Source organism: Dermatophagoides pteronyssinus, unplaced genomic scaffold (assembly GCF_027571235.1).
Source record: "Dermatophagoides pteronyssinus isolate colony J.1.1.1.1 unplaced genomic scaffold, Derpt_VIB-CSIC_2022.12 sq0002, whole genome shotgun sequence".
Classification (NCBI taxonomy): domain Eukaryota; kingdom Metazoa; phylum Arthropoda; class Arachnida; order Sarcoptiformes; family Pyroglyphidae; genus Dermatophagoides; species Dermatophagoides pteronyssinus.
The window spans coordinates 3,941,650-3,963,850 of NW_027461526.1; the positions used below are offsets into that span (position 1 = coordinate 3,941,650).

The 22,201-nt window shown below is 26.1% G+C and overlaps 4 protein-coding genes across 7 annotated transcripts; 1 reads left to right on the forward strand and 3 right to left on the reverse strand.

Moving 5' to 3' along the window:
• Nucleotides 1–5,059: 5,059 nt before the first annotated feature.
• LOC113789924 (uncharacterized) lies at nt 5,060–5,994 on the reverse strand. Of its 2 annotated transcripts, XM_075824498.1 has the most exons (3): nt 5,526–5,994; nt 5,365–5,424; nt 5,060–5,202 (listed from the first exon to the last, which is right to left on the reverse strand). In XM_075824498.1, exons 1-3 carry the CDS (start codon nt 5,971–5,973, stop codon nt 5,114–5,116), a joined length of 597 nt encoding a protein of 198 aa, XP_075680613.1. In that variant the 5' UTR covers nt 5,974–5,994; the 3' UTR covers nt 5,060–5,113. The 2 variants fall into 2 exon arrangements, with proteins under 2 accessions (XP_075680613.1, XP_027195327.2); XM_027339526.2 differs by having other exon boundaries at nt 5,060–5,424.
• Nucleotides 5,995–6,183: 189 nt separating this feature from the next.
• Nucleotides 6,184–8,194, reverse strand: LOC113789904 (uncharacterized). Its single transcript, XM_075824600.1, has 2 exons — nt 7,500–8,194; nt 6,184–7,400 (listed from the first exon to the last, which is right to left on the reverse strand). The coding sequence occupies exon 2, from the start codon at nt 6,960–6,962 to the stop codon at nt 6,240–6,242; it is 723 nt and encodes a 240-aa protein (XP_075680715.1). The 5' UTR covers nt 6,963–7,400; nt 7,500–8,194; the 3' UTR covers nt 6,184–6,239.
• A 260-nt stretch (nt 8,195–8,454) lies between these two features.
• LOC113799048 (sphingomyelin phosphodiesterase-like) lies at nt 8,455–10,784 on the forward strand. Its single transcript, XM_027349642.2, has 4 exons — nt 8,455–8,696; nt 8,770–9,265; nt 9,343–9,628; nt 9,686–10,784. Exons 1-4 carry the CDS (start codon nt 8,499–8,501, stop codon nt 10,560–10,562), a joined length of 1,857 nt encoding a protein of 618 aa, XP_027205443.2. The 5' UTR covers nt 8,455–8,498; the 3' UTR covers nt 10,563–10,784.
• LOC113790405 (uncharacterized) lies at nt 10,748–21,896 on the reverse strand. 3 transcript variants are annotated; one of them, XM_075824597.1, is made up of 7 exons: nt 21,662–21,896; nt 15,906–16,546; nt 13,578–13,698; nt 12,676–12,872; nt 12,508–12,599; nt 11,856–12,441; nt 10,748–11,798 (listed from the first exon to the last, which is right to left on the reverse strand). In XM_075824597.1, exons 2-7 carry the CDS (start codon nt 16,049–16,051, stop codon nt 11,249–11,251), a joined length of 1,692 nt encoding a protein of 563 aa, XP_075680712.1. In that variant the 5' UTR covers nt 16,052–16,546; nt 21,662–21,896; the 3' UTR covers nt 10,748–11,248. The 3 variants fall into 3 exon arrangements, with proteins under 3 accessions (XP_075680712.1, XP_027195870.1, XP_075680711.1); XM_027340069.2 differs by having other exon boundaries at nt 11,856–12,599; XM_075824596.1 differs by lacking the exon at nt 21,662–21,896 and adding an exon at nt 17,243–17,260 and having other exon boundaries at nt 11,856–12,599.
• Nucleotides 21,897–22,201: the final 305 nt, after the last annotated feature.

Below are 22,201 nucleotides of genomic sequence, written 5' to 3' on the forward strand. Positions count from 1 at the left end.
ATAAAAAGGTTTTTTTTTTAAAAAAAAAATAACGATTCTACGACCATGTTAATTTTGTTGTTGTTGTTTTTGTTAATGTTTTCATCAGTGTTTGAATGTTGTTGATGATGATGAATTAAGGCAGTGAAGCCAACTGCCAATGATTTTCTTTTTCTTTTCAAATTTCATCATATTATTCAGTTACGATGAAACGACAAAAACAACAATAAGCATTTCATTATGTCTATACACAGAAACAATACATTAATGTTTTAATTTTCATTTTCATTTTATGTTCATTTCATTTCATTTTATTTCGAAGTATTAAAAAAAACCGAACCAAAACTTAACATTCACACAATTTTTATTATCACATCTGTGATGAAATAAAAAGAACCATGAAATAAAAACCATAAAAAAAAATAACTAATATGGTCAATGTGTTTTGTTATGATTTTCTTTCTTTTTTTTGTTCGGATGAATTAATTTCATTAATAACATCTCAACAAAATTAACAAATATATTCTGAAACAAACATAAGTTATATTGAATCTATTTTTTTCGCTATCTATTTGGTTATGGCAGTCCATAATGGTGAATAAATATTTTCAACAACAACAACAACAAAAAACTTTTATTTAGGTTTCTTCATAATGATAATGTTTTCTTTGGAAAAAAATTATTCTCTCAATCATTTACTCTTCATTATTATTCGACTGATGAAGATTTTCGCTGTTGTTGTTGTTGCTGTTGTTGAATTGATTTCATGGATCATTTCATTGAAATGATTTTGAACTTTTCGTATAATGATAATAATTAATCAATAATAATTGAAAAGTTTTTTCTGTTTGTTTGTTTAGTTAGTTGGTTGGTTGGTTGATTGGTTGGATTTGTCACATTTATCATTCAGGTATTTAAACTTTAACATTTTTTTTCACATTCATTTTCATTGATTTCCAAAAAATCAATTGATCAGGTCAATTGATAATCAGATTCGGGTATTCGGGATTTTTTTTAATAAAAACTTTTTGTTGTTCATTTTTTTTGCATCAAAATAAATTTACCTGCACCAGAAAGGGTTGACACTTTTATTTGGAAACTTTTTTTCTCTATTTTAATAATTAAAAAGCTTATCATCATCACCATATAATCATAATCAACAACCAACAGAATTTGAAATTACCAAAAAACAAAAATCCATAAACCAACTACTGTCGTTGAAAATATCATTACAAATGAAAATTTTAAACAGAAAAACAAGCAGGAAAAAAATTCTAATTACAATCGGTTCGCTTGTTTGTTTTCCATACACTACATGATCTGTCAGAAAGAATTGAAAATATCATGATCGCTGTCATTGTCATCGTCACTGTTGTTGTTGTTGATATTGGATTTCATTAATTTTAATTAATGAAATTTTTTGTTGTTTTTTTTCATTAAAATTTTTTTTGTATGCTTTTTTTATTTCATTTCAATGACATTTTTTCCAGTTTGATTTATGTGTATCATCCTATTATTATAGTTTTTCTCTTGATTCTGTCGCCAATCTTTCAATCATGACAAATTATTTTCGAAATTTTCAATGAATAGGGCAGAAAGCGAAAACCACAAACCAAAATTCAAACAGGAAAAAAATGCTGGTATTTTTCTTGTTTTCCAACAACATTCAAAGATAATAAAAATACAAAGAAAAAAGTAGAATTTTTGAAAATTTTTATTTACATTCTGAAAGAACATGAATTTTTCTGTTTTCATGTAGTTGTTGAAAGTCAATATGAAAAAAAAGACTGATTGAAAAATGAGATTTTTGTTTTATAAATGCAAAACTTTTTCATTTTATTTCAAACGAACAAATAATAAAAAAAAACAGGAAAAAGTAATGTGAAACACACACACAAACAAAAATCATTATCATAAACAAAAGCTTGCTCAAAATATCAAGATCAAATTTCATAATTTTTTTCCATCTGCTTTTAGCCAAAAAAAAGAATAAAATCCATTGTTTTTCGTTTGAAAAGAATGTTAAAGATAGAAAAAACTTTTAATAATAATCATAATAATTGATGAGCCTACTGAAGTGAAAAAAAAGAAAAGTTTTTCTCTTTTTTCTTTTCTTTATATTCGTAGAATTCAATTTCAAAAAATTCATTCATTCATTAACGAAATGAAATGAAAAAATTTGCACGCACATATTTCATTTATCATTTTGTCTATTTTGTTCTTGGTTTTGGTTCAATATATCATGATAATGAAAAATTTCAATATGTAAAGTTGATGAAAATAATACAGTTGTTGCTTAAAGGAGAATCATTTTCATCAAACTGTAATCGGATCGAAAGTCAAAAATTGAAAATTGGAAATAAATATTTTATATTTTGACTGTTGATTTGTTATGTGTTAACCATGAATCATTTTCTTTCACTTTTCACCTGAATGATGAATATCAAATTTGCCAGAAAAATTTTTCTGAAAATCAATAAATTTGATTTTCAGAATTTTCAAAAGTTAATTTTAAATTTTTTTTTTTTGCTGAATTTGTGAATTTTCTCTTCTTTTGTTTTGCCAAATTTTTCATCAAATCTCATTATGTGCATAATTTTTATAAATTTATTGATTAAATTCATTTTCGGTGGAAAGAAATTTGCATACAAATTGTTTCATAATTTTCCCTTTTTTCAAGGATAATTACAATAAAAATTTCACCAGAAAATGCACTAATTATCTCTATAATCTTTATACTTTTCTAAAAGAAAAAAAAATTAAAAGTCAATTGATTTTTCATCTGATTTTGAAATACCAACTTACACAGAATAACTTCATTTTTTAAAGAAAAACTCTGAATGAAAAAATTCATCAGGAAAATGAAATGAATGAATGTAAATCCACTTTGTCAGCATATTTTATTTCCATTTTGATTTCCCCAAGAATAATGAGTGGAAAAAATAAAACTGAAAATTGAAACCAAAAGAAAAAACATCATCAAGAAACCTATTAATCGATGAATGTTTTATTTGATCTTCAAATATATCTTTCATTTGTTTGCATGAATGAATGAATGAATGACAAATATCATAAAGAATTTATTGTGTGTGTGTGCATGTTTGTATAAATAAAAGTAAATTAAATGAAATTCTGGTCATTGGAATGTTCGGGAAACAGAAAAAAAAATATATATTCAAAACATTAATTCATCTGATTGATTGTTTTTTTTTGTTCTGTTCAATCTAGTTGCCTAGGTGAAAAAGTTGATGATGACGATGATTATGATGAAAAGGAAATTGAATTTTGTAGAGAGAGAAAAAAAAATGTAATGTATTTCAGAATTCCAGATACCAATTGAAAGAATTTTTTTTGTTTTGTTTTTGAATGTTTTGCCCATTAAAATTAGTTTTGAATAGATTTTTTTTATCCCGGCCAACGAATTCCAGTAGAATAACAGTAGGGGAAAAAAGAGAAACTGTTTAATTCTGAGGTTATGATTTTTTTTTCTCTGTTCAGTATAATGGTCATTTTTCCATCTAATTAATTTCAACAACAAAAAAAGAACATTACAAGTATCAAGTATCTAGGAACCAAAAAAATATGGTGCCCATTAACCAAACAAAATAGTAGTAGTAGTAGTTGCACAGATTTAACTATTTGTTTTTTTTGTTTGTTGTTTAAATTTTCAGGGAAATTAAAAGAAAATATGTTTTTGTTCAGTCAACCTGTTGTTGTTGTTGTTCTAATTTGTTACGAAAAATAATTCTTATCCGAACAGAACAAAAAATCTTCACCAGTTTTCAATCAATCGGTTTTCTTATTTATTCAATCACACGTACACACTCTCAAACAAACACAAACATCATCAAGTCTGATACATTTTTTTTTGTTGTGGATAATATTTAGGTGAATTTTCATTATTTTTCATAGAAAATGATGACGACAATGAAACCTAGAAAAAAACTAAACATAACAATGTATAACAAGAATATAAGGTTCTCAAGTATTAAATAAAAAAAATTCAATTGACTTTTGAGGCTAAGTATGACGTCGTTTTTTTTTGTTGTTGGATATATAGAATAGATTACGATGGTAGTATACGATATGTAAAGAAGAAAAATATCTTCATTGATTCTACTATGTGTTTTTGAGTGTGTGTGTGTGTGTGTGTAAATGTAGTGTTTCTATTTTTAACTTTGACCTCAATTCCCATTCATTCAAACATGAGATATATGAACCTTTCAGAATGCATTCATTTCCTTACATTCTCTTCAACGAATGATAAAACTTGATAAGAATAAAATGATGTTTTTTTTTCATCAATGAAACAGAATTTTTTTCACTTTTTTGTTTCATTATTGACCGATTGATTTGATTGATATTTTTTCTTCATTTGATTGAAAATTTCTTGTATTTGAAGAAAAAGAGAATTTTCTAGCGCACAAGTGAAGATATATGGAGTTTGTTATAGGAATTTTGTGGAAAAATGGATCGGATCAAATATGATTATTACATACAGAACAGAACAGAACCGAACAGAAAGAAAAAAAATGATAAAATCAAAATCATTATTTTTTCATATTTTTCCCATTTTAATGAATTTAGTTTTCAATTTTTTTACTTTTGAATCAAAAAAAAAAAAAGTTTGATTTCGTTACCCGTGATGATGATGATGATGATAATCGTGGTTTTCAAAGTTATATGCAAAGTTTGATTTTTTTTTGTTTGAAAATCGATTCAATAATGATGATCATTATCATTATTTTTTTTCAAAATTTTTTAAATGGAGAACCACAAAAAAAACTTTGGAAAAAAATGAACAAAAACAAAATTGCTTTTCAAAAAACCTATTCACCTATAACATTTATGAAAAGTTGGTTTTTTTAAAATTCTCTATATTCATCATTCACTTTTTTTTGATAAATCGATACACACTGATCATCATCATAATCATAGTCGACTATCGATCGGATCAATTTTTACTTTCAGAAAAAAAACCGTATAAATTTTTATAAATTCATATTATTTATTTGGAAATTTTATTTTGTAAAAATTAGAATTTGTAAACAAAAAAAAATAATAATAATAATATGTAAGATATGTCATGAATGAATGAATGAATAATCTTTGTAATGATGAATGAAATATATCGTTAGATAATTGATGATATTTTTTGTTGTTGATCATTGATTTTATCAATAAATTCATTTACATTGTTATTATTATTATAATTGAATTCATCTGAAAAATTGTTTAAAATTTCCGATTTATTATTATCATTATCATTATTTTGATTATCGAAATAAATTTCCGTTCGCCATTGAAAAATTGTATGAATCATAATTATAAATAAAAATAAATCAAATATGAATAAAATCAATATTAAAAAATTGATTTTTTTACCAATCATTATTATAGGCGATAAATTATTATTATTGTGTTTTTTATTGGATGAAGCCATTACTGTTTTTTTTTCAATAAATCAAACAAAAAGAAACCAAATTTAGAATAAAACATAATAGTAAAAAAAATATATTTCTATTTAGAAAAAAAAACAAACAAACCATCTCGTTGTCCCATAAAATAGCAAACAACATCTAGTTTTTTTTCTTGTAATCTTGGACAAGTTGCTAGTATTGATATTGCATAATGATCAATATCCAAACAATGACAATCAAACACTTCCATACAACATTTACCAATCATTGATGATGATCGTCCACGAAAAATATCTTCACATTGTTTTTGATTAATTCTTGGTTCAACAGTGGTTGTTAATGTGTCTATTGTTCTAATATTTTTGGATGCTTCAATTTTACTTTTATCAATATAATATTTTATTTGTTCAATACCTTTATAAGCAGCAAAACCGGATAAACCCAAAATTGAAGCCCAATATATTAAATTGGTATTTGATTTTATAAAAGTTCTTAAACAAAATATACCAAAGATGAAAAGTATGAAAGATACAATACCTATTATTTCTGATGAAAATCCGTCAAGTAAACCCATATCGATTATAATTTTATTCGACGATTGAATAATTTTCTCGAACTAAAATGAGAATATTTTAAATTTTAAAAACTAAATGATTTATTGTTGATTAATGAAATTATTATTTAGTGAAAAGAAAAACAAAAACAAAAACAAAATTCAAATTTGTTTGGTTCGATAATTTTATTTAGTTTTTGGAAATTATTATTATTATTTTTTATTTTATTTTTTTTTAAGATTATGAAATGTTCAACTTGAAATCTCATTCTCATTGTCATGTACAATCAAATGTATGAAATAATAATTGGCGAATCATAATGCCATTGATGAATTGTATGTATCATTGTGATGAATAAAATTAGATTGATCATAAATAAAATAGCTGTAATAATGTTTGAAATTGTTGTTGTTGATGATAATGATGATGATGATGATGATGATAATAATTTGATTATAGATCGATTTTTCAATCTAATCGATGATGATTTTAATTTGAATGAAATAATTCTATTATCAATGGAATTATTCTCAACAATAGTTTGTCGTTTATATCTTTGTAAAGGATAACAAATTTGGGCAAAATTTTTTGTAAATAATTCTGGACATGATTTTTTTATAATATTTCTAGTTTTATTATCTAGAAAACATTTACAATCATCTGGTTCTGGACAACATTTTCCCACTAATTTTACCATTGATGATGATGATTGAGTTGATTTAGTATCGATTATTTTCAAACATTTATCATATTCATCTTTTGGTTTATCAATAACTGATTGTATTGTTGTTGTTACTATTGTATTTGTTGTTATTGTTGCCATCGTTTTTGGCAATAATGATTCGTCGACAAATGAAAATTTATTCAACATAAATGTTCCTAACCAGAATAATAAACAAAGAACAAGTACACAAATACCCGTCCAAAATGACCAAGGATTTTTTTTTGGTAATTTCATAAAAGCATCAATGCCAAGAGCTTTTGTCCCCAATTTCATAAGACAATCCATTTTTTTAAATTTGGTTGAATGAAAAGTAAAATAAGAAAAATTATTTTGAGTGAAAACACAAAAAAAAAAAAATTACAAATCAAAGATTTAAATTAACAATTTTATTAATATTTATATAATATTCACATGCACACCCACACACACAATCAATTAATTAAATTATTTGTGATTTTTGTTTGTTTGTTTGTTCGTTTTTTTCTGTTGAACTTGATGAACTGTCATTGTCGAATTGACTATTTAAATTCGATGTTGGTCTATAATATGATGTTTTATTATAATTGATTGAATCAATAGCTTTTAATGATCGTATCATTATTATCATATAAATAAAAAGTGCTATATCGATTATTAATAAAATTATGCTGATCGAAACAATTAAAACATTATTATCGGATTCTGGCAATATTGGATTTGTTATTTTGTATTGATTTTTCGTATCTATAAAAGAGAAATGGGAGAGAGAGAGAGAGAGAGAGAGAGATTATTTTAGAAAAATTTTCATTCGTTAGTTAAAAAAAGAAAAGAAAATTATCTTACGATTTGTTATATGAAAACAAGTTGAATCAAATTTTTTTTCCAATAAATATGGACATGAAGATAAAACCAATTGTCTTGTATTTTCATCTTCAAAACAATTACAATAGATTTGTGGTTCATCAAGACAACATTTACCAACCCAATTTTGATATATATTCGACAATTGAAATTTCGACGAAAACATATTTATACAATCATCTTTTGAATACGTTTGCCCACTATTAAGAGAATATTGATCAACAGAAATATCAGGTAGTTTAGGTGTTGGCATTGGAAGCATTTTTTGAAATAAATCCGAAGCCGTTTGAAAATGAAGATATGCTTGATATAAAACATTCAAGACATATTTAATGCATGACCACACAGATTTAAAACCGCTCCAAGCAATTCCCATTCTTTTTGTTTAATTTAGGTTTTCCTAATTCAAGAGAAAAAAAAACAAAACAAAAAATAAAAAACAGAATCAACCATTATGAATGGTCATAATGTAAAGTTTAAATATGTGTCGATTATGAAAATGATTGAATCAAATTATTCGCCTGAACAAATGAAACAAACAAAATTAGATTATTGCTAATCGATTGTTATATCAATGTATTTAATTTGAAAAAAAAGAATTTCCCTTGAAAATGTTATCTGAAAATAAAATCATCATTTAAATTTGATGGAAAAGATTGATTTTTTTTTTAAATAAAAATCAATAGATTTTATCAAAGATTTTGATAATAATATATTTTTTTTGATTAAAATTAAAAATCACTTGTGTCACATAAATGTTGAAGAAAATGCACACACAAAGAAAAAAAACATCTGCTGATGAAATGAAAAAAAAGAAGGATGTGGGAAGCAATTGAAATTATTAGATAAATCACTAATTAATTCCATTAATGTGCATATGATTGGATATTTTTTTTTTGTTATTGAAAATTGATATATAAATAATAATCATAACTTATCATTAACTAACAATTTAAAGTGAATTGTTTAATCTAAAAAAAAATGAAATCAAATATTTATATTAATTGTTATTTAATTTTATTAAGTTCGGTAACGGTTTTAGCTATTCCAACATTCAACAAAATAAATCCAAAAGATCAGCAATTAATTCTTGAATCGTTACCAGATAAAAATGGTCGACAATTTTTACAGATTTATGATGAAAATTATGATATTTTAGCCGGTTTAAGCTTCGATTCGGTAAATAATTATTGGATTTATTTTGTTTTTTTTAAATAATTAATTTATTTGTTTATGATCTTATTTTTTTCAGATATTTTCCATCATAAATGGTGAAAAACCTTCAGAAAAAAGTTGTCAAGCTTGTGATTCAATTCTTAAGTTAGGAAATGCTTTACCTGATAATGAACAAAGTTTGAATTTTCTTAAATCATTTGCCTGTAAAGATTTTAATGAAACGACAGCACCTATTACTGGACGTGAATGTATTGGTCTTGTTGATCGACTTGGGCCGGCAATTCTATATATTCTACATAATACAAAAGTTCCATTAGATGAAGGATGTTCAGTGTTGATTGGTTATGAATGTTCAAAATTTCTTAATCGTACTTATAGTGAATGGACCTTTTGGGAATTACCATTGCCTAAAATACGACAACAGCCACAAAAATATCAAGAATTTAAACTTGATGATGAAGAAAAAAATCGAAAAATTCTTCATTTGACCGATATTCATTTGGATCTTTTTTATACTGCCGGTTCAAATTCCAAATGTAATGAACCATTGTGTTGTCGATCAACATCTTATGGTATGTATATTTCTATTATCATTGAAATTTTCTCAACAAAAAAAATGGAATATCATTTGTTTCCAACATTATTATAGTAATAAATAACCAAAGTTATTCGGCTGGTTATTGGGGCGAAATGAATGGTGATTGTGATATACCATTAGATTTAGTAAATAATTCTATTAAACAAATTCATGAACAACATCCAGATATTGATATAATATTTTGGACTGGTGATAATGTTCCACATGATGTATGGAATACATCAAAAGAAATGGTTATAAAACACAATCGAATTGTAGCCAATTTAATTAAAGAAACATTCAAGGATGTACTTATTTTACCTGCTCTAGGCAATCATGAAGCTCATCCAATTAACATGTATGTGTTTGATGATTGATAATTATTTAATTATTTCTCTTTAATTGAATTTATAAGGTACGTACCGATAGAAGTATCGAAAAAAAGTAATCATTCAATGGAATGGTTATATAATATTATGGCTGATGAAATATGGTCTGAATGGTTAAATGAAGAGAATCGAATAACATTCAAAAAAGGTGGCTATTATTCACGAATGATCAATAATGGCTGGAAAGTGATTGTTCTAAACAGTAATGATGGTTATAAAGCTAATTTCTGGCGTGCATACAATCCTATTGATCCTGATGGTCATCTTCAATGGTTAATTAAAGAATTAGATCATGCTGAACGTAATGGGATTTTTGTTTCGATTCTTGGCCATATACCTCCTAGTGATATGTATGAAGGTTGGGTGCATAATTATATACGAATTTTTGATCGATATTCACATATAATTACCGGCGCATATAATGGCCATACGCATAATGATGAATTAGCTGTCATGTATAATCAACAAGGAAAACCAATTGCTATCAATTACATTTCCGGTAGTTTGACAACATATTCTTATCTAAATCCATCGTACAAGATTTTCAATATGAATAGCAGAGGTGAACCATTAAATTTTGATGTATTTTTTATGGATTTAGATCATGAAAATCGATTAGCTGCCCGTAATCATAATAAAGTACCAAATTCTCAACCTATATGGCTACATGAATTTGATGCTATGGATTCTTATCAATTAAAAAATTTATCATCACAAGAATGGGCTAAATTTGTTGATAATGCAATTAATAATCCGGATATGGCTTACACCTATTCAGAACATTATCATCGTCATTCAAGATTATTTCCAAATGTAAAAGATTTGACATTAGAACGTATCATCGAATTGATCAAAAAGATTAAAACTGTATCACCTTTTCAAAAACATAATTATCTCGTATGAATATGAAACATTACTACTATAGTGTTACATCATTATTAGATTATTTTTTAAAAAATTCTATCAACGTTTTTTTATTCAGCTCAATAGATGGTGCCATTTTTATTGAAATTATTGTTTTTAAAAAATTTACAAATTTTATCATTTTTTTTAATTATTATAAAAACGATTTTGATTTTAAATAATAATGATAATGAATTAAACTTGATCAAGATTTAATGAATATATTTTATACAATAATATTTTCAATCAGTCAGTTAATGAGCGATGGGAACATTTTATCCCGAAAAAAAGCGATCCAATCCGAAAAAAAGGATTCATTTTTATGGAAAAAGAACATAACATGTTTGTTTTCTGTTATTTAGGAAAATAGAGAATTAAAATCAATTATGATCGAATTCAAGATCATTCTATGAGCAGTCCAAAATTAATGATAACAATGTTGAAGTTTTGTCGTTGTAGCGGATGTTGTTTATGATTCAAGATCGAAGATGGTCGATTATAATATCGATTCGGATAATATTTGAATTAATTTTTTCTTTCATTACAATCGTTAGAGGTCCAATAGATAGTTGAGATCGAAAATGATAACAATGAAGAATATTCAGTGAAAATATTTATATAACTGCGTGTGTGTGTGTGTATGATTCGAAATAATAAGCAGCCATGAATCCACATACGATCAACAATTATGTTTGAGCAATTGTATTAGTGGCTAACAGTTTTTTAGGACTATTATTATTACTGCTGTTACTGCTATTACTATTACTTGCATTGCCATTATTTTTTGTTCGGCCATTCGAAGTTGATTTAGATTTATCACGATTATGATTATGATGATGATGATGATTATTATTATCGAATTTATTATTAATCCTATTTCTTGTTTTACTAATTATGGTTGCCGATCCATCTGGTCCAACTTGAATATCAAGGCCTCCACCACTACCATCTTCTGGAAACATTTCCATTGGTACATTATCCATTAATATTGTTTCATCAATATTATTTTTCAACAATTCTGTAACAAATTGATCGGCCGGTACACGCGTGGAATCGATTGCTTTTTTCGAACCAGATCGAAAACTAGAAGATTCAGTTGTGGAAATGGTTGATGAATCCAACGTTAATCCCAATCCATTCATTGCGGTTGGTTTCATACGTTCATAAAGTTGATGATGACTACGTTTATTATTGACTACACGATCAACACTATTGAATTTTATTTCATTCGTATACCTATAATAAGATTTGATATAATTAAATGAAACAAGTTTGATCGGATAATAATCTGACCTATTTGTATTTGTATTCTGTTCAGAATCGGCTGAACCTTGCCTTGAATGCGTGGGCAATGAATTAAAACCAGTAGTTGCCGAAATACGTGATGAACTTGTTTGACTTGAATTGGAACGAGAATGTTGTGGTTCAAAAAATGGATCAAAACTATTGTTGTTGTTGTTGTTGTTATTGTTAGAACTAGAAACTGAAGCAGAATTGGTTGTATTATTTGATGTGATTGATGATGTAAGATCATGGCTAGTAAAAATATGACTATTACGATCACCATTTGGACAAGCGCCTACACCACTAATACTAGCAGCACCATTCTCACCACTAAGGTTAGTTACGTGATTATTATTAGAAAATGTTAATGTTTGACATTTTTTATGTTCCAATGTGGGCGTATTCCGATTAGAATGATGATAGCTTAATGTTTGTGATGCATGATGATGATGATGTGGTTGTATTAATGTTGAGGGACCATTTAATGAATCATCTGGTGATACTAGACCGATGATATGATTGGCGGAATTTGTTGGCGAATCGTTAACATTAACGGTTGTGATAGAAACCCCAGTTTCGTTCTCATCGAAAAAATCTGTTATTGGAAAAATATAATGGTTAGTTTTATATTTTAATAAGTCTAATGGACAAAGAAAATGACCATCTTGTTTTGGTGGCTGTAATAGATCGGTCGCTGCTAATATATCACTTGAACCTTGCTTCGTATGTTGAGTAAGACAGGTAAATCTTGGCCTATGAGTAATTTTAAAATTAAAAAAAAAAAGAAAATTAAATCAAAAACATAATAAAACAATTCTAAATAACTCACGTTTTAAAACATGGATCACCAGCTAATAATTTCATATCAACATTAAGATGTAACATTGAATTATCTTGTCGATGTTGATGTCTTGATTCATAGCCTTCTAAAAGACAGCGGCATTCGGTAGGTCCATGACCAGGAAAACTGGCTAAATTGAGATCAGCATAGCCCAATTTTACATATGCTTTACCTCCCTTTGTTTCCTGTGTTTACAAAAAAAGGGAGTATGAATGAACAAAAAAAACATGAGATTACAAACAAGTCAAAAAATGATAATAATAATAATAATGACGACAAAGGGCGAGAAAATGACAATAAATAAAATGTAAATATCAAATGGGAGATATTTTAATAGATAAAATATGGGATTTATTTTGAAAATGTCATAGTGACATTATTTTTTTTCCTGTCATCTACAGCTGTATGAAAATCAAAAGACTGATTTGAATTTATATTGGCATAATTTGCATGAAATATAAATGAAAAAAAAACAAACAATTCTTTTCAAACAATGAGGAATTATATTAAAAAATAAAATTATAATTGGCAAATACCAGGTAGTCAAACGTGAAGAATATTATTGAAATATGATTAATTAAATTCAGATAACAAATCATCTATGGATCCAAATTCTAAAGATCCAAAACTAATGAGTATAAGAACACCTGGTAGTAACACATTGCCTTTTTATATCTACATTGATTATTATTTTCATTTCGCAACCGATAATCATTATTAATTCAAGTTACCATAGTAACACCATTTTGAATTATAACATTTGTTTCGGTTGTTAATGTTATGAGAATTGAACATTTGTAAAAAAAAACAACAGGGAAACAATAACAGATTCATAATCATATTGTTATAGTAAAAAAAATTATAAAAAATGAATGAAAAATTCAACATACCTTACGAATAGATAAACGTAATGTACAGGTATCCAATAGACCGGTCGAAGCATTGGCCGACATTTTTACCTGAAAATTAAACGTTTTATTCCATTTAACACAATGATCATCAACTTCACGGCTAGAATGACAACAAAAAAAATGAAGAAGAAAAAAAACATTAAAATTATCATAACAATAATCATAAGGATGAATGAAAAAAAACTATAACCAGATTGAAATATTACAAACGAACAACTACTACTACACACAGAAAAATGAAACGTAAAATAGTTCGATTTTTTGCCAAAAAACCATAACATTTTTGGGTTTTAACGTCATCCACAAAATGTTATGGTTTTTTTCCTCAATATTTTATGGAAAACTGAAATCGTGAAATATTAGGATTTTTTTCCAGAATATTTCATGATTTTTGGCCAATCTTATACTCAGCCCAAACATTTCATGGATTTTTTGTTTTGCCCAAACATTTCATGGATTTTTTGTTTTGTCCCAATATTTCATGATTTTTTTTGCTAGCCTCAATATTTCATGGATTTTTTTGTTAGCCTCAATATTTCATGAAAAATTTCTGGACTTAGAAAATTTTTTTCATTTTTGGATTAATCAAAATTTCATAATAAAATATGTACAATTTGACACTCGGCCAAACATATCGCGTTTGCAATGAATTTGCGAAGTTGGATCTACAAAAAAATGATTGATTTGAAACCACGTTTCAATGAGAATGGAATCCTATCCTATCCTATCTTCCGGACAGAATAATCATACAGACAAAATGGATGTTTCCTAAGCAAATTTTTTTCAATAGGGCTAAAGAAGAAGGTATTGGATTGGATCTTCCTTCATTTGTCTAAGATGAGTTCCTAATATCTAATTTGGTTAAAAAATATGAAGGGGTCAGATGTGGCAATTTGATCATGAAGCCAAAACTAGTGGCTGTTGTCCACGCTGGCTTCGTAAACAACTTATAACCTAAAATTGCTTTTGAATATCAGATTGGATTCATGATCGATTCATGAAAAGATTTGGTAAATCGATGTTTGTTCGATTGAGCCATAACAATTGAACTTGAAATTTGAAACAATTCGCTAACATTCGAAACATTGTTAATAATTCAATTAAACAATTGAAATAATTCGAATCCAGCATTTTTGTTTTTAAACGAAGTTTTTGTTTTTCGTTTGCCATTTGACTATTTTTCGAATCAGAAAATATTATTTTGTGTAACGGCTCAAAACATGGAAAAAACAATAGAAAGCGTTGTGGCTGGATAAGGAAATCTCCAACGGTCGAACGAGAAATCGGAAGCGATATGGAACTCAAGCAAGCATCAGTGGTGAACTGAGGGCAACCAAGGAAGATTCATCCATTCATGAGAAATTATTAGAAATCACATAGCCATGATTTGAGCGATAATCTGGAAAATAAAGCAAACAAATCGGAGAATTTCAATCTATCCTTGGCCAATAATCTTAATTTTTTATCATTTAATTCACTGATTAACTTGTTTACTTTTTGTTTATAAATTTAAAAATGATCTTTATGCCACCTTAGTCGGCTAAATTTATCTTTCTTTTCTCTTTTATTTCGCATTTTTTTTGTAAATAAAAATATTTTTAACCAGAATATTTCATGATTTTTTGCCCAAAAATATTCAGTCTTTTTCCAGAATATTTCATGGATTTTTCCAAGAAATATTAGGTCTTTTCCAGAATATTTCATGATTTTTTGGCCACAAATATTTGAGTTTTTTGCCTCAATATTTCATGGATTTTGCCCAGAAATACAAAAAAGAAAGAAAAACCATAACATTTTGTGGATGACGTTAAAACCCAAAAATGTTATGAATTTTGCCGTATATTTTACGACTTTATTTTTCTGTGTGTATCAAATAATTTAATTTTTTCAATTCCTTTACACAGATTTGGGCGAAAAAAAAACAACTAAACCTGCATTATTGTATTGTTTTTATGGAGATTGTCTTTTTTTTTGTTTGTAAAAATTTTATTTTTCAAATTCAAAATCTGAAAAAAACCCTATTGAATAAATGTGGTATTTTTAATCATGTGGCATCATTTTTATCAACAAGAAGATATCATAATGAATGTAATTTAAAAAATCTCTTTTCTATGCACTAAATAAAGATATATACACACATACAGACACAAACAATTGTCACGAAATGGTCATTTCTAACAACAACAAAACAAAAATTTCATTATTATTATGATGCTAATAATGAGAAAAAAAATATCTATATAAGATGTGCTCGTTTGTTTTGTTGCAGTCAAGTCATTTAAAAAATAAAAATAAAAATAAACTTACCGATCAGTATAATCAACAAATGAACCACCATCTAATAGTCGACATTTTACAAACAATACCGAATTCATAAATGGTACAGAATTCAATTGTTCAATCGTAATTGTTACAAGAAATTTATTCTTTTTCTTCTTCATTATAAATGTCATTTTTTGTTTTGTTTTTATTTCTCTCGTTAATATTTCCAAACGTAGAATGTTTTCTTTTCTTTTTTTATATTGCAACTTTACTAAAAACAATAATAATAATAATAATAACAATGTTTATCGTAGGTGAACAACGATGATTTTTTTTCTTTGGATAAATTATTCAATATTATTTGATGATGATTACTATAATCATTCCAAAACTTTCTAGTTTGTAAAATTGCAATAAAATAATCAACCAAAGAGGCTCTTGATGTGTAAAATTGATCACAGATTCAAATGACACCAGGGAAATGAGAAAAAAAACGATTACAAGAATAATATCCAATCAATTTCTGTCAACTGATAATGAATCAATCGAATCGGGCGTTTGAAATTTGTTCATTGTACGTTTGATAAATTTTTGTTGTGTTTATTTTCAAATAACGTTACAAGGTTTGTTTTGAAAAAGCTAAGCCATTTTATGTTCCAATTATTCAATCGTATTGTTTTGTTTTTCTAAATTTATCAAATTGAAAAAAAAAACAAATAAAAAAGAAAATGAATTATAATTATATGGAATTTCAAAAACAAAAAAAAGTAAACACATTTTAAATTCGCAAATATATCATTTTTTTGCAATATTTTACAGTGTGGGCTAGTGTCATAGGTGGGTAGATATTTGGGAAGAAAAACGAACGACGACTACTATAGGAATTCAATTCAATAGATGTTATAATGAAAAATGCATTATATTGTGTTTGAGTGTGTGTGTGATACATGAAATAAACACAAACAAATACGGGAAAAAAATGAAACATTTGTTTTATTTTGAATTGTAAACATGACATGAATATCTTTGGTAGAAAAGATGATATTTATTTTTTGTTTGTTTGTCTGTTTAAGTAAGTTTGTGTGAAACACTATCCAAAATCTATCTTTTTCTCATTGTTATGCATACCCAAAATGTTACTAAAATTAACCATACGCGCATATATACCAATTCTATTTGGACATTCAATATTTCCGGTTAATCGGAAAACAATACCAAAAATAAAAAAATATATTGTATAATAACAAAACACACTTGGATAACGAAGAAAAGGAAAATTTTCTTTCTCATCAATCTATTTATGACTATTTAAAAAAAATGAAATACCATTCATTCTACCTCTTTTTTTTGTTCACTCGAATTTATCAAAAAAATGAACTTACCTGTGAATGAAACAAATTTTTTTTTTAAATTATTATTAGCTGAGTATGATGAATTAAAGTGCTTCAAACAAACAAACAAACAAAAAATGGATATGTGTTCAGAAACAAATCAAAGAGAATCAAATGATTATTTATCGGTGGTTTCGTTATTTTCAATTAATAAAAGATGTTCCCGATTAGTAAACAATCGCGAAATGGATAGAAATTATAGTTGAACAAAAATTGAAATTGTGCGTAAATGAATTTTGAATCAATCAAATTCAAAGGCATAAAATATAATTTGAAGAGAAATGAAACATCATTTTAAAAGAAGAAAACTTAAAGAATTATCAAAACACACACATGAATACCCTAAATCAAAATCGATGTAAGTTTGAAAATAATAGACAATGACAAATTTTTTTCCAGGTCAAAAATTATCATGATGTTTGTTTTTGTTTTCTTGATAATATCGATGAAAAAGAAAAAACAATAATAGAACGAAGAATATGATGAACTGATACTATCGAAAAGAAAATAAAGTTAATTTTTCACTCAATTCATGTTGTTGTTGTTGTTGTTAATCATTGTCATCACTATTTTAAGTAAATTTTCAATTTATATTATTTACATAGGGGAAAAAACAAATGAATTTCGTTTCATTTTGTTTGGAAGAGAAAAACGCCAATCGAAAAAAAATATCATTTCACATCACAAGGTTTATTATTGATGGGAAAAATAAGAGAGAAAGAAAAAATGAGTTGAAAGTTGCTGTTTCATTCCATTTTAAACACTATGAATTTGTTTTCGTTTTTTTTGGTTCGGGTTGATTGAGTTTTGTTCGTTCAATTTCCAAAAGCAAAAAAAAAAAATCATTAGCCAATCAATGATAGAGGAGAAGGAACCAAATTTAGAAATTGGATTCGAAATTAAACAAAAGCACAGAAAAGCGAAGAAAATTTTTTTGGGAAAATAACAAATTGAAAAAAAAGACACAAACTTGCAGCTGGTGATGTCTGAATATATCAAGATTTTCAATTCTAAATCAGAAAAAAAATTAACAATTTTCAAAAATGTCTGTCGCTGTAATAAAAATGAAATCAAAATGGATGCGGCAAAATTTGATTTCACATCATCATCAACATTATATTTGCTATCATTGATTTTTTCCTTCCTCTTTTTTTTTGTTCAACAATATTGTTTTGATGAAAAAATTCTTGCTTTGTTGATTTATGAATTTTCATTTAAAAGTTCAATTTTTTTAATGAATATTTCAACTCGTTTAATTTGTTTCATGTTTTTCTTCAATTCAATTCTAAATGTTAATAAATAAGACAACATCGTTTGATCGTATAATAAAATGCTATAATCAATAATATAAATATGATTATAAATACAATTAATTGTATGATTGAAATCATCATTTATATATTGAAAGTTATTATTATTTGTAATTTGTAATTCGTTGTTGGGTGTATGTTTAAATATATATGTTTTATGAAACAAAAAATTGTTCCACCCACGTCTTTCTGAATAATAAAATCACATAAATAAACAGTAGCTCCCGGTAGTAATGCTGGAAAATCAGAATTTTTTTTCTATTTTGCGCATGTAATAGAGAAAAAAATTGATTCTGGATTAAAATTTAAAGAAAAAAAAGATGAAAAAAGAAAATGTATTAAAAATCAATTTTTAAAATAAACAATTTTTTCTTTCAATGTTGATAGTTTCAAAATCCAAAAACAAAAAATATATGGAAATAATCGATAGATGAAAAGGAAAAAAATGTTCAAGTCTACAGTATATAACTAAAATAAACAGACAAAAAAAATACATTATTCTTATGATGATATAATAGGAAAACCGATTCAAATCCAGCCATATATGATCATCAATATAGAAATAAAATTTATGTACGAAAAACTTTCCTAAATCAAAATCAACAACAACAACAAAAACAACTATCAATATCCAAATACAGATTTTGTTTGAAATGAAAAAAATAAATCGATCAATAATCAATACTATCAAAAAAAAAAAAAATGAAAAAACAACAGAACAACAGCAGAAAAAACGTAGTGAAAAATGATAATTGTCAATTGTTAAAATTTCATATCATCATTATTATCATCAAATATAACTGTCATTATCATCAATTATTTATAGGGAAGAAAGGGGAAAAGTAAACAATTCAATATGACAATGTAAAAATGAGAATGAATGTAAAATGGATTCTGTCAATTTCGAAATAATAAAAAAAAAACAATAGAAATTATATTTTAAAACAAAAAGAGACTTTATTACACTATTTTTCAAAAAAAAAAATTGATCATAAACATCATCATTGTCAACTGAATTAATAAAAACAAAAAAGAAATCAACTTCAATATGAGTGGGGGGAGTGAAAAAAAGGATGTGAAACTCTTTTTCGGTAAAAAAAAATGAATCAAGCCTACGCAGTAATCATTTATTAGAAAAAAATGACAAAATCCATAGATAGAAACAAATATATAAATAGAAAATTGATATTCAACAAATAGAAAAATAAAATGAATGAATGAATGAATACGACATTGGAAATTCTAATATTTTAGATTGAAATAAACACAAGGAAACAAAAAAATTGTATTCAAAATATGGATTATTCAACAATTCAGAAATTTTGTTTTCCATCATCATCATTATAATCAATGTATTTCGAATTAATTAATTAATGACTGGGATTTATCAAAACCAAATGGTTTATCATTTATCAAAGATTGACTATTTTCAAAGAAAAAAATATCCACTATCACTATCACTATGTGTATTTTGCACCGAAAGAAAGGAAAGAAATCATATCTGAAATACTAATAATAATAATAATAAAAATCATATCCTGATTATCATCATCATCATTATTTCAATTGAAATCTAATACTTTTGAAAAGAAAAAATCACAATATCCACTTGTATCCACACACGGATTGTTGATGACAATGATGATGATGAGAAATATTATCATCAAATAAAATCAATGTGAAAGGAAACAAAATAAAATTTCAAATTAAATATTGAATATATTGTGTAGGAGAGAATAAGTGAGGGTTTTTCTTTCACGAATGCAGATGTCTTTCATTGTGTTTGTGTACGTATGAATGATTGAAATAATCATTTTTTTTTGATTCATAAAAGAAAGAAAAACAGATTTGAGAATTGAAAAAAAACACAAACAATTTTGATTTCAAAATTGTAAAATAATTTACATTCCATTTTTTCTCCTTTTCTTTTCAAGTCAATCAATCTATATGAAATTTTAAAAAAAAGCAGCAGATGTTTTCCATTCATCAAATATGGTTGGTTGGTTAGTTGGTTGATTGTTGTTGTTGTTGTTGGAACCAATTGACAATAATGATTGTTGCCAAATTTTTAACAACAAACATCTATGAATCAATGATTGAATGAATAGGTGAAATTTTTTTTCACAAATCGAAAGGATAAAAAAAAGATTTCAGTCACAACAAATTCAGGGCGTCTAGATTCTTTTCTTTCTTTCTTTTTTTTGTATTACAAAACAAAATCAAAACGAATGATTATTGATTGTAAATGATTATTGATTGTAACAACAACAACAACAATCAAAACGAAAAAAATGGCTAACAAGCTAAAATGATTATGATAAGTTTTCCTAATTTTTAATATGATGCTTTTTACCATTCAAACATCAAACAAGCTAATAATTCAAGCAACAACAACAACAAGATGATGATTAAAGATAATTATCATCATATATTGATCGAAAATACATTTTTCAAATAAAATGCAGCAGCAATAATAACGAGGGAAAAAATGGGATCAACATTATTTCATGTTTGAAATGAACAAAAAAAAATTGTACATTTTTTTCAATAAAAGATGGAAATCAAACAACCGTTTAAAAAACAAATGCAAAAAAAAAAAAAAAAAGATTTATATCGCAAAAATAATATGGATCAAATTTTTTTTTCATTGTTTTTTCCTGCATTTTTGTTGTTGTTGTTGTCTGATTTATAAAAAAAACAATTTTGAAAATGTAAATAAGGCTTACTCTAACGGGAAAAAAGGTCATACGTGTTCTTTTTTTTTGATGAATAATTTTCATTTGAAATGTGCATCTATTGATGTTTTATCAATCGAATTCTGCTAATGAAATGAGCTCAAAACATTTCGAATGATAAGAAGAAAAAAAATTGTCATAAAAAACTTGAACTTCAAATGATGACGACGACGATGTAGGAAAATAATTTTTTTTTGCAAAAAAACCTTCAGGCAAATTCCAAACAACGACAAAGATTGTCATTCAAGATAAACAATAATATCTTTCCACGTTGTTGATTTCTTTTTCCTGCATTTTTTCCAATGTTGTTTGTGTTTTTTTGGTCGGAATTTGAAACATTTAAAGAATCGGGAAAAAAAACTTACCATTCGAATGGGATTGATGATGATGATGATGAATAAAAATTTTTTGATACTTTTATTTTCGAATGAAAATGATGCGAATGATAAAAAATAATAATAAAAACACAATTCGAACGAAGGACGAAAACACACAAAAAAAAAACAAATTTGGAACGAAATGACCCTCAACATACGAACGACACAAATACGAACAAACAAAAACGTAATTTTTATTTTCTTGTCAAAATTACGTTAAATTTACGTAATATGTTCTGGATGATGATTCAATGATTTTTTTTCACAAATTCTTGAATTCCAAAAAAGAATTTCCATCAATGAGATTTAGATTGAAGAAGAAAAAACAAACAAACAAACAAACATCGATTACATCATGAATTTGGCCGTTGTTATTGTTTTGATGGTAATTTTTACATCATCGCTCCATGAAACGATTTTGTTTTCATCATTGATTTTTTTTGACTATCCGAATGATGTGAAGAAAAAAAAATCGAAATAAGAGTTCACACAACACATCACACACAGAAATACGAGAGAAAGAGAGAA

What these genes read in the sequence shown, in the direction of transcription:
- LOC113789924 (XM_027339526.2), bottom strand. Translation starts at nt 5,973, where the DNA reads ATGGGTTTACTTGACGGATTTTCATCAGAAATAATAGGTATTGTATCT. An exon ending in TTTTATGGGACAACGAGATG is followed by an intron (nt 5,425 to 5,525) that starts GTTTGTTTGTTT and finishes AAAAAAAAACAG; the next exon opens with TAATGGCTTCATCCAATAAA.
- LOC113789904 (XM_075824600.1), bottom strand. Translation starts at nt 6,962, where the DNA reads ATGGATTGTCTTATGAAATTGGGGACAAAAGCTCTTGGCATTGATGCT.
- LOC113799048 (XM_027349642.2), top strand. Translation starts at nt 8,499, where the DNA reads ATGAAATCAAATATTTATATTAATTGTTATTTAATTTTATTAAGTTCG. An exon ending in TTGTCGATCAACATCTTATG is followed by an intron (nt 9,266 to 9,342) that starts GTATGTATATTT and finishes ACATTATTATAG; the next exon opens with TAATAAATAACCAAAGTTAT. An exon ending in GAAGCTCATCCAATTAACAT is followed by an intron (nt 9,629 to 9,685) that starts GTATGTGTTTGA and finishes TGAATTTATAAG; the next exon opens with GTACGTACCGATAGAAGTAT.
- LOC113790405 (XM_027340069.2), bottom strand. Translation starts at nt 16,051, where the DNA reads ATGACATTTATAATGAAGAAGAAAAAGAATAAATTTCTTGTAACAATT. An exon ending in GGTGATCCATGTTTTAAAAC is followed by an intron (nt 12,600 to 12,675) that starts GTGAGTTATTTA and finishes AATTACTCATAG; the next exon opens with GCCAAGATTTACCTGTCTTA. An exon ending in CAGAATACAAATACAAATAG is followed by an intron (nt 11,799 to 11,855) that starts GTCAGATTATTA and finishes ATCTTATTATAG; the next exon opens with GTATACGAATGAAATAAAAT.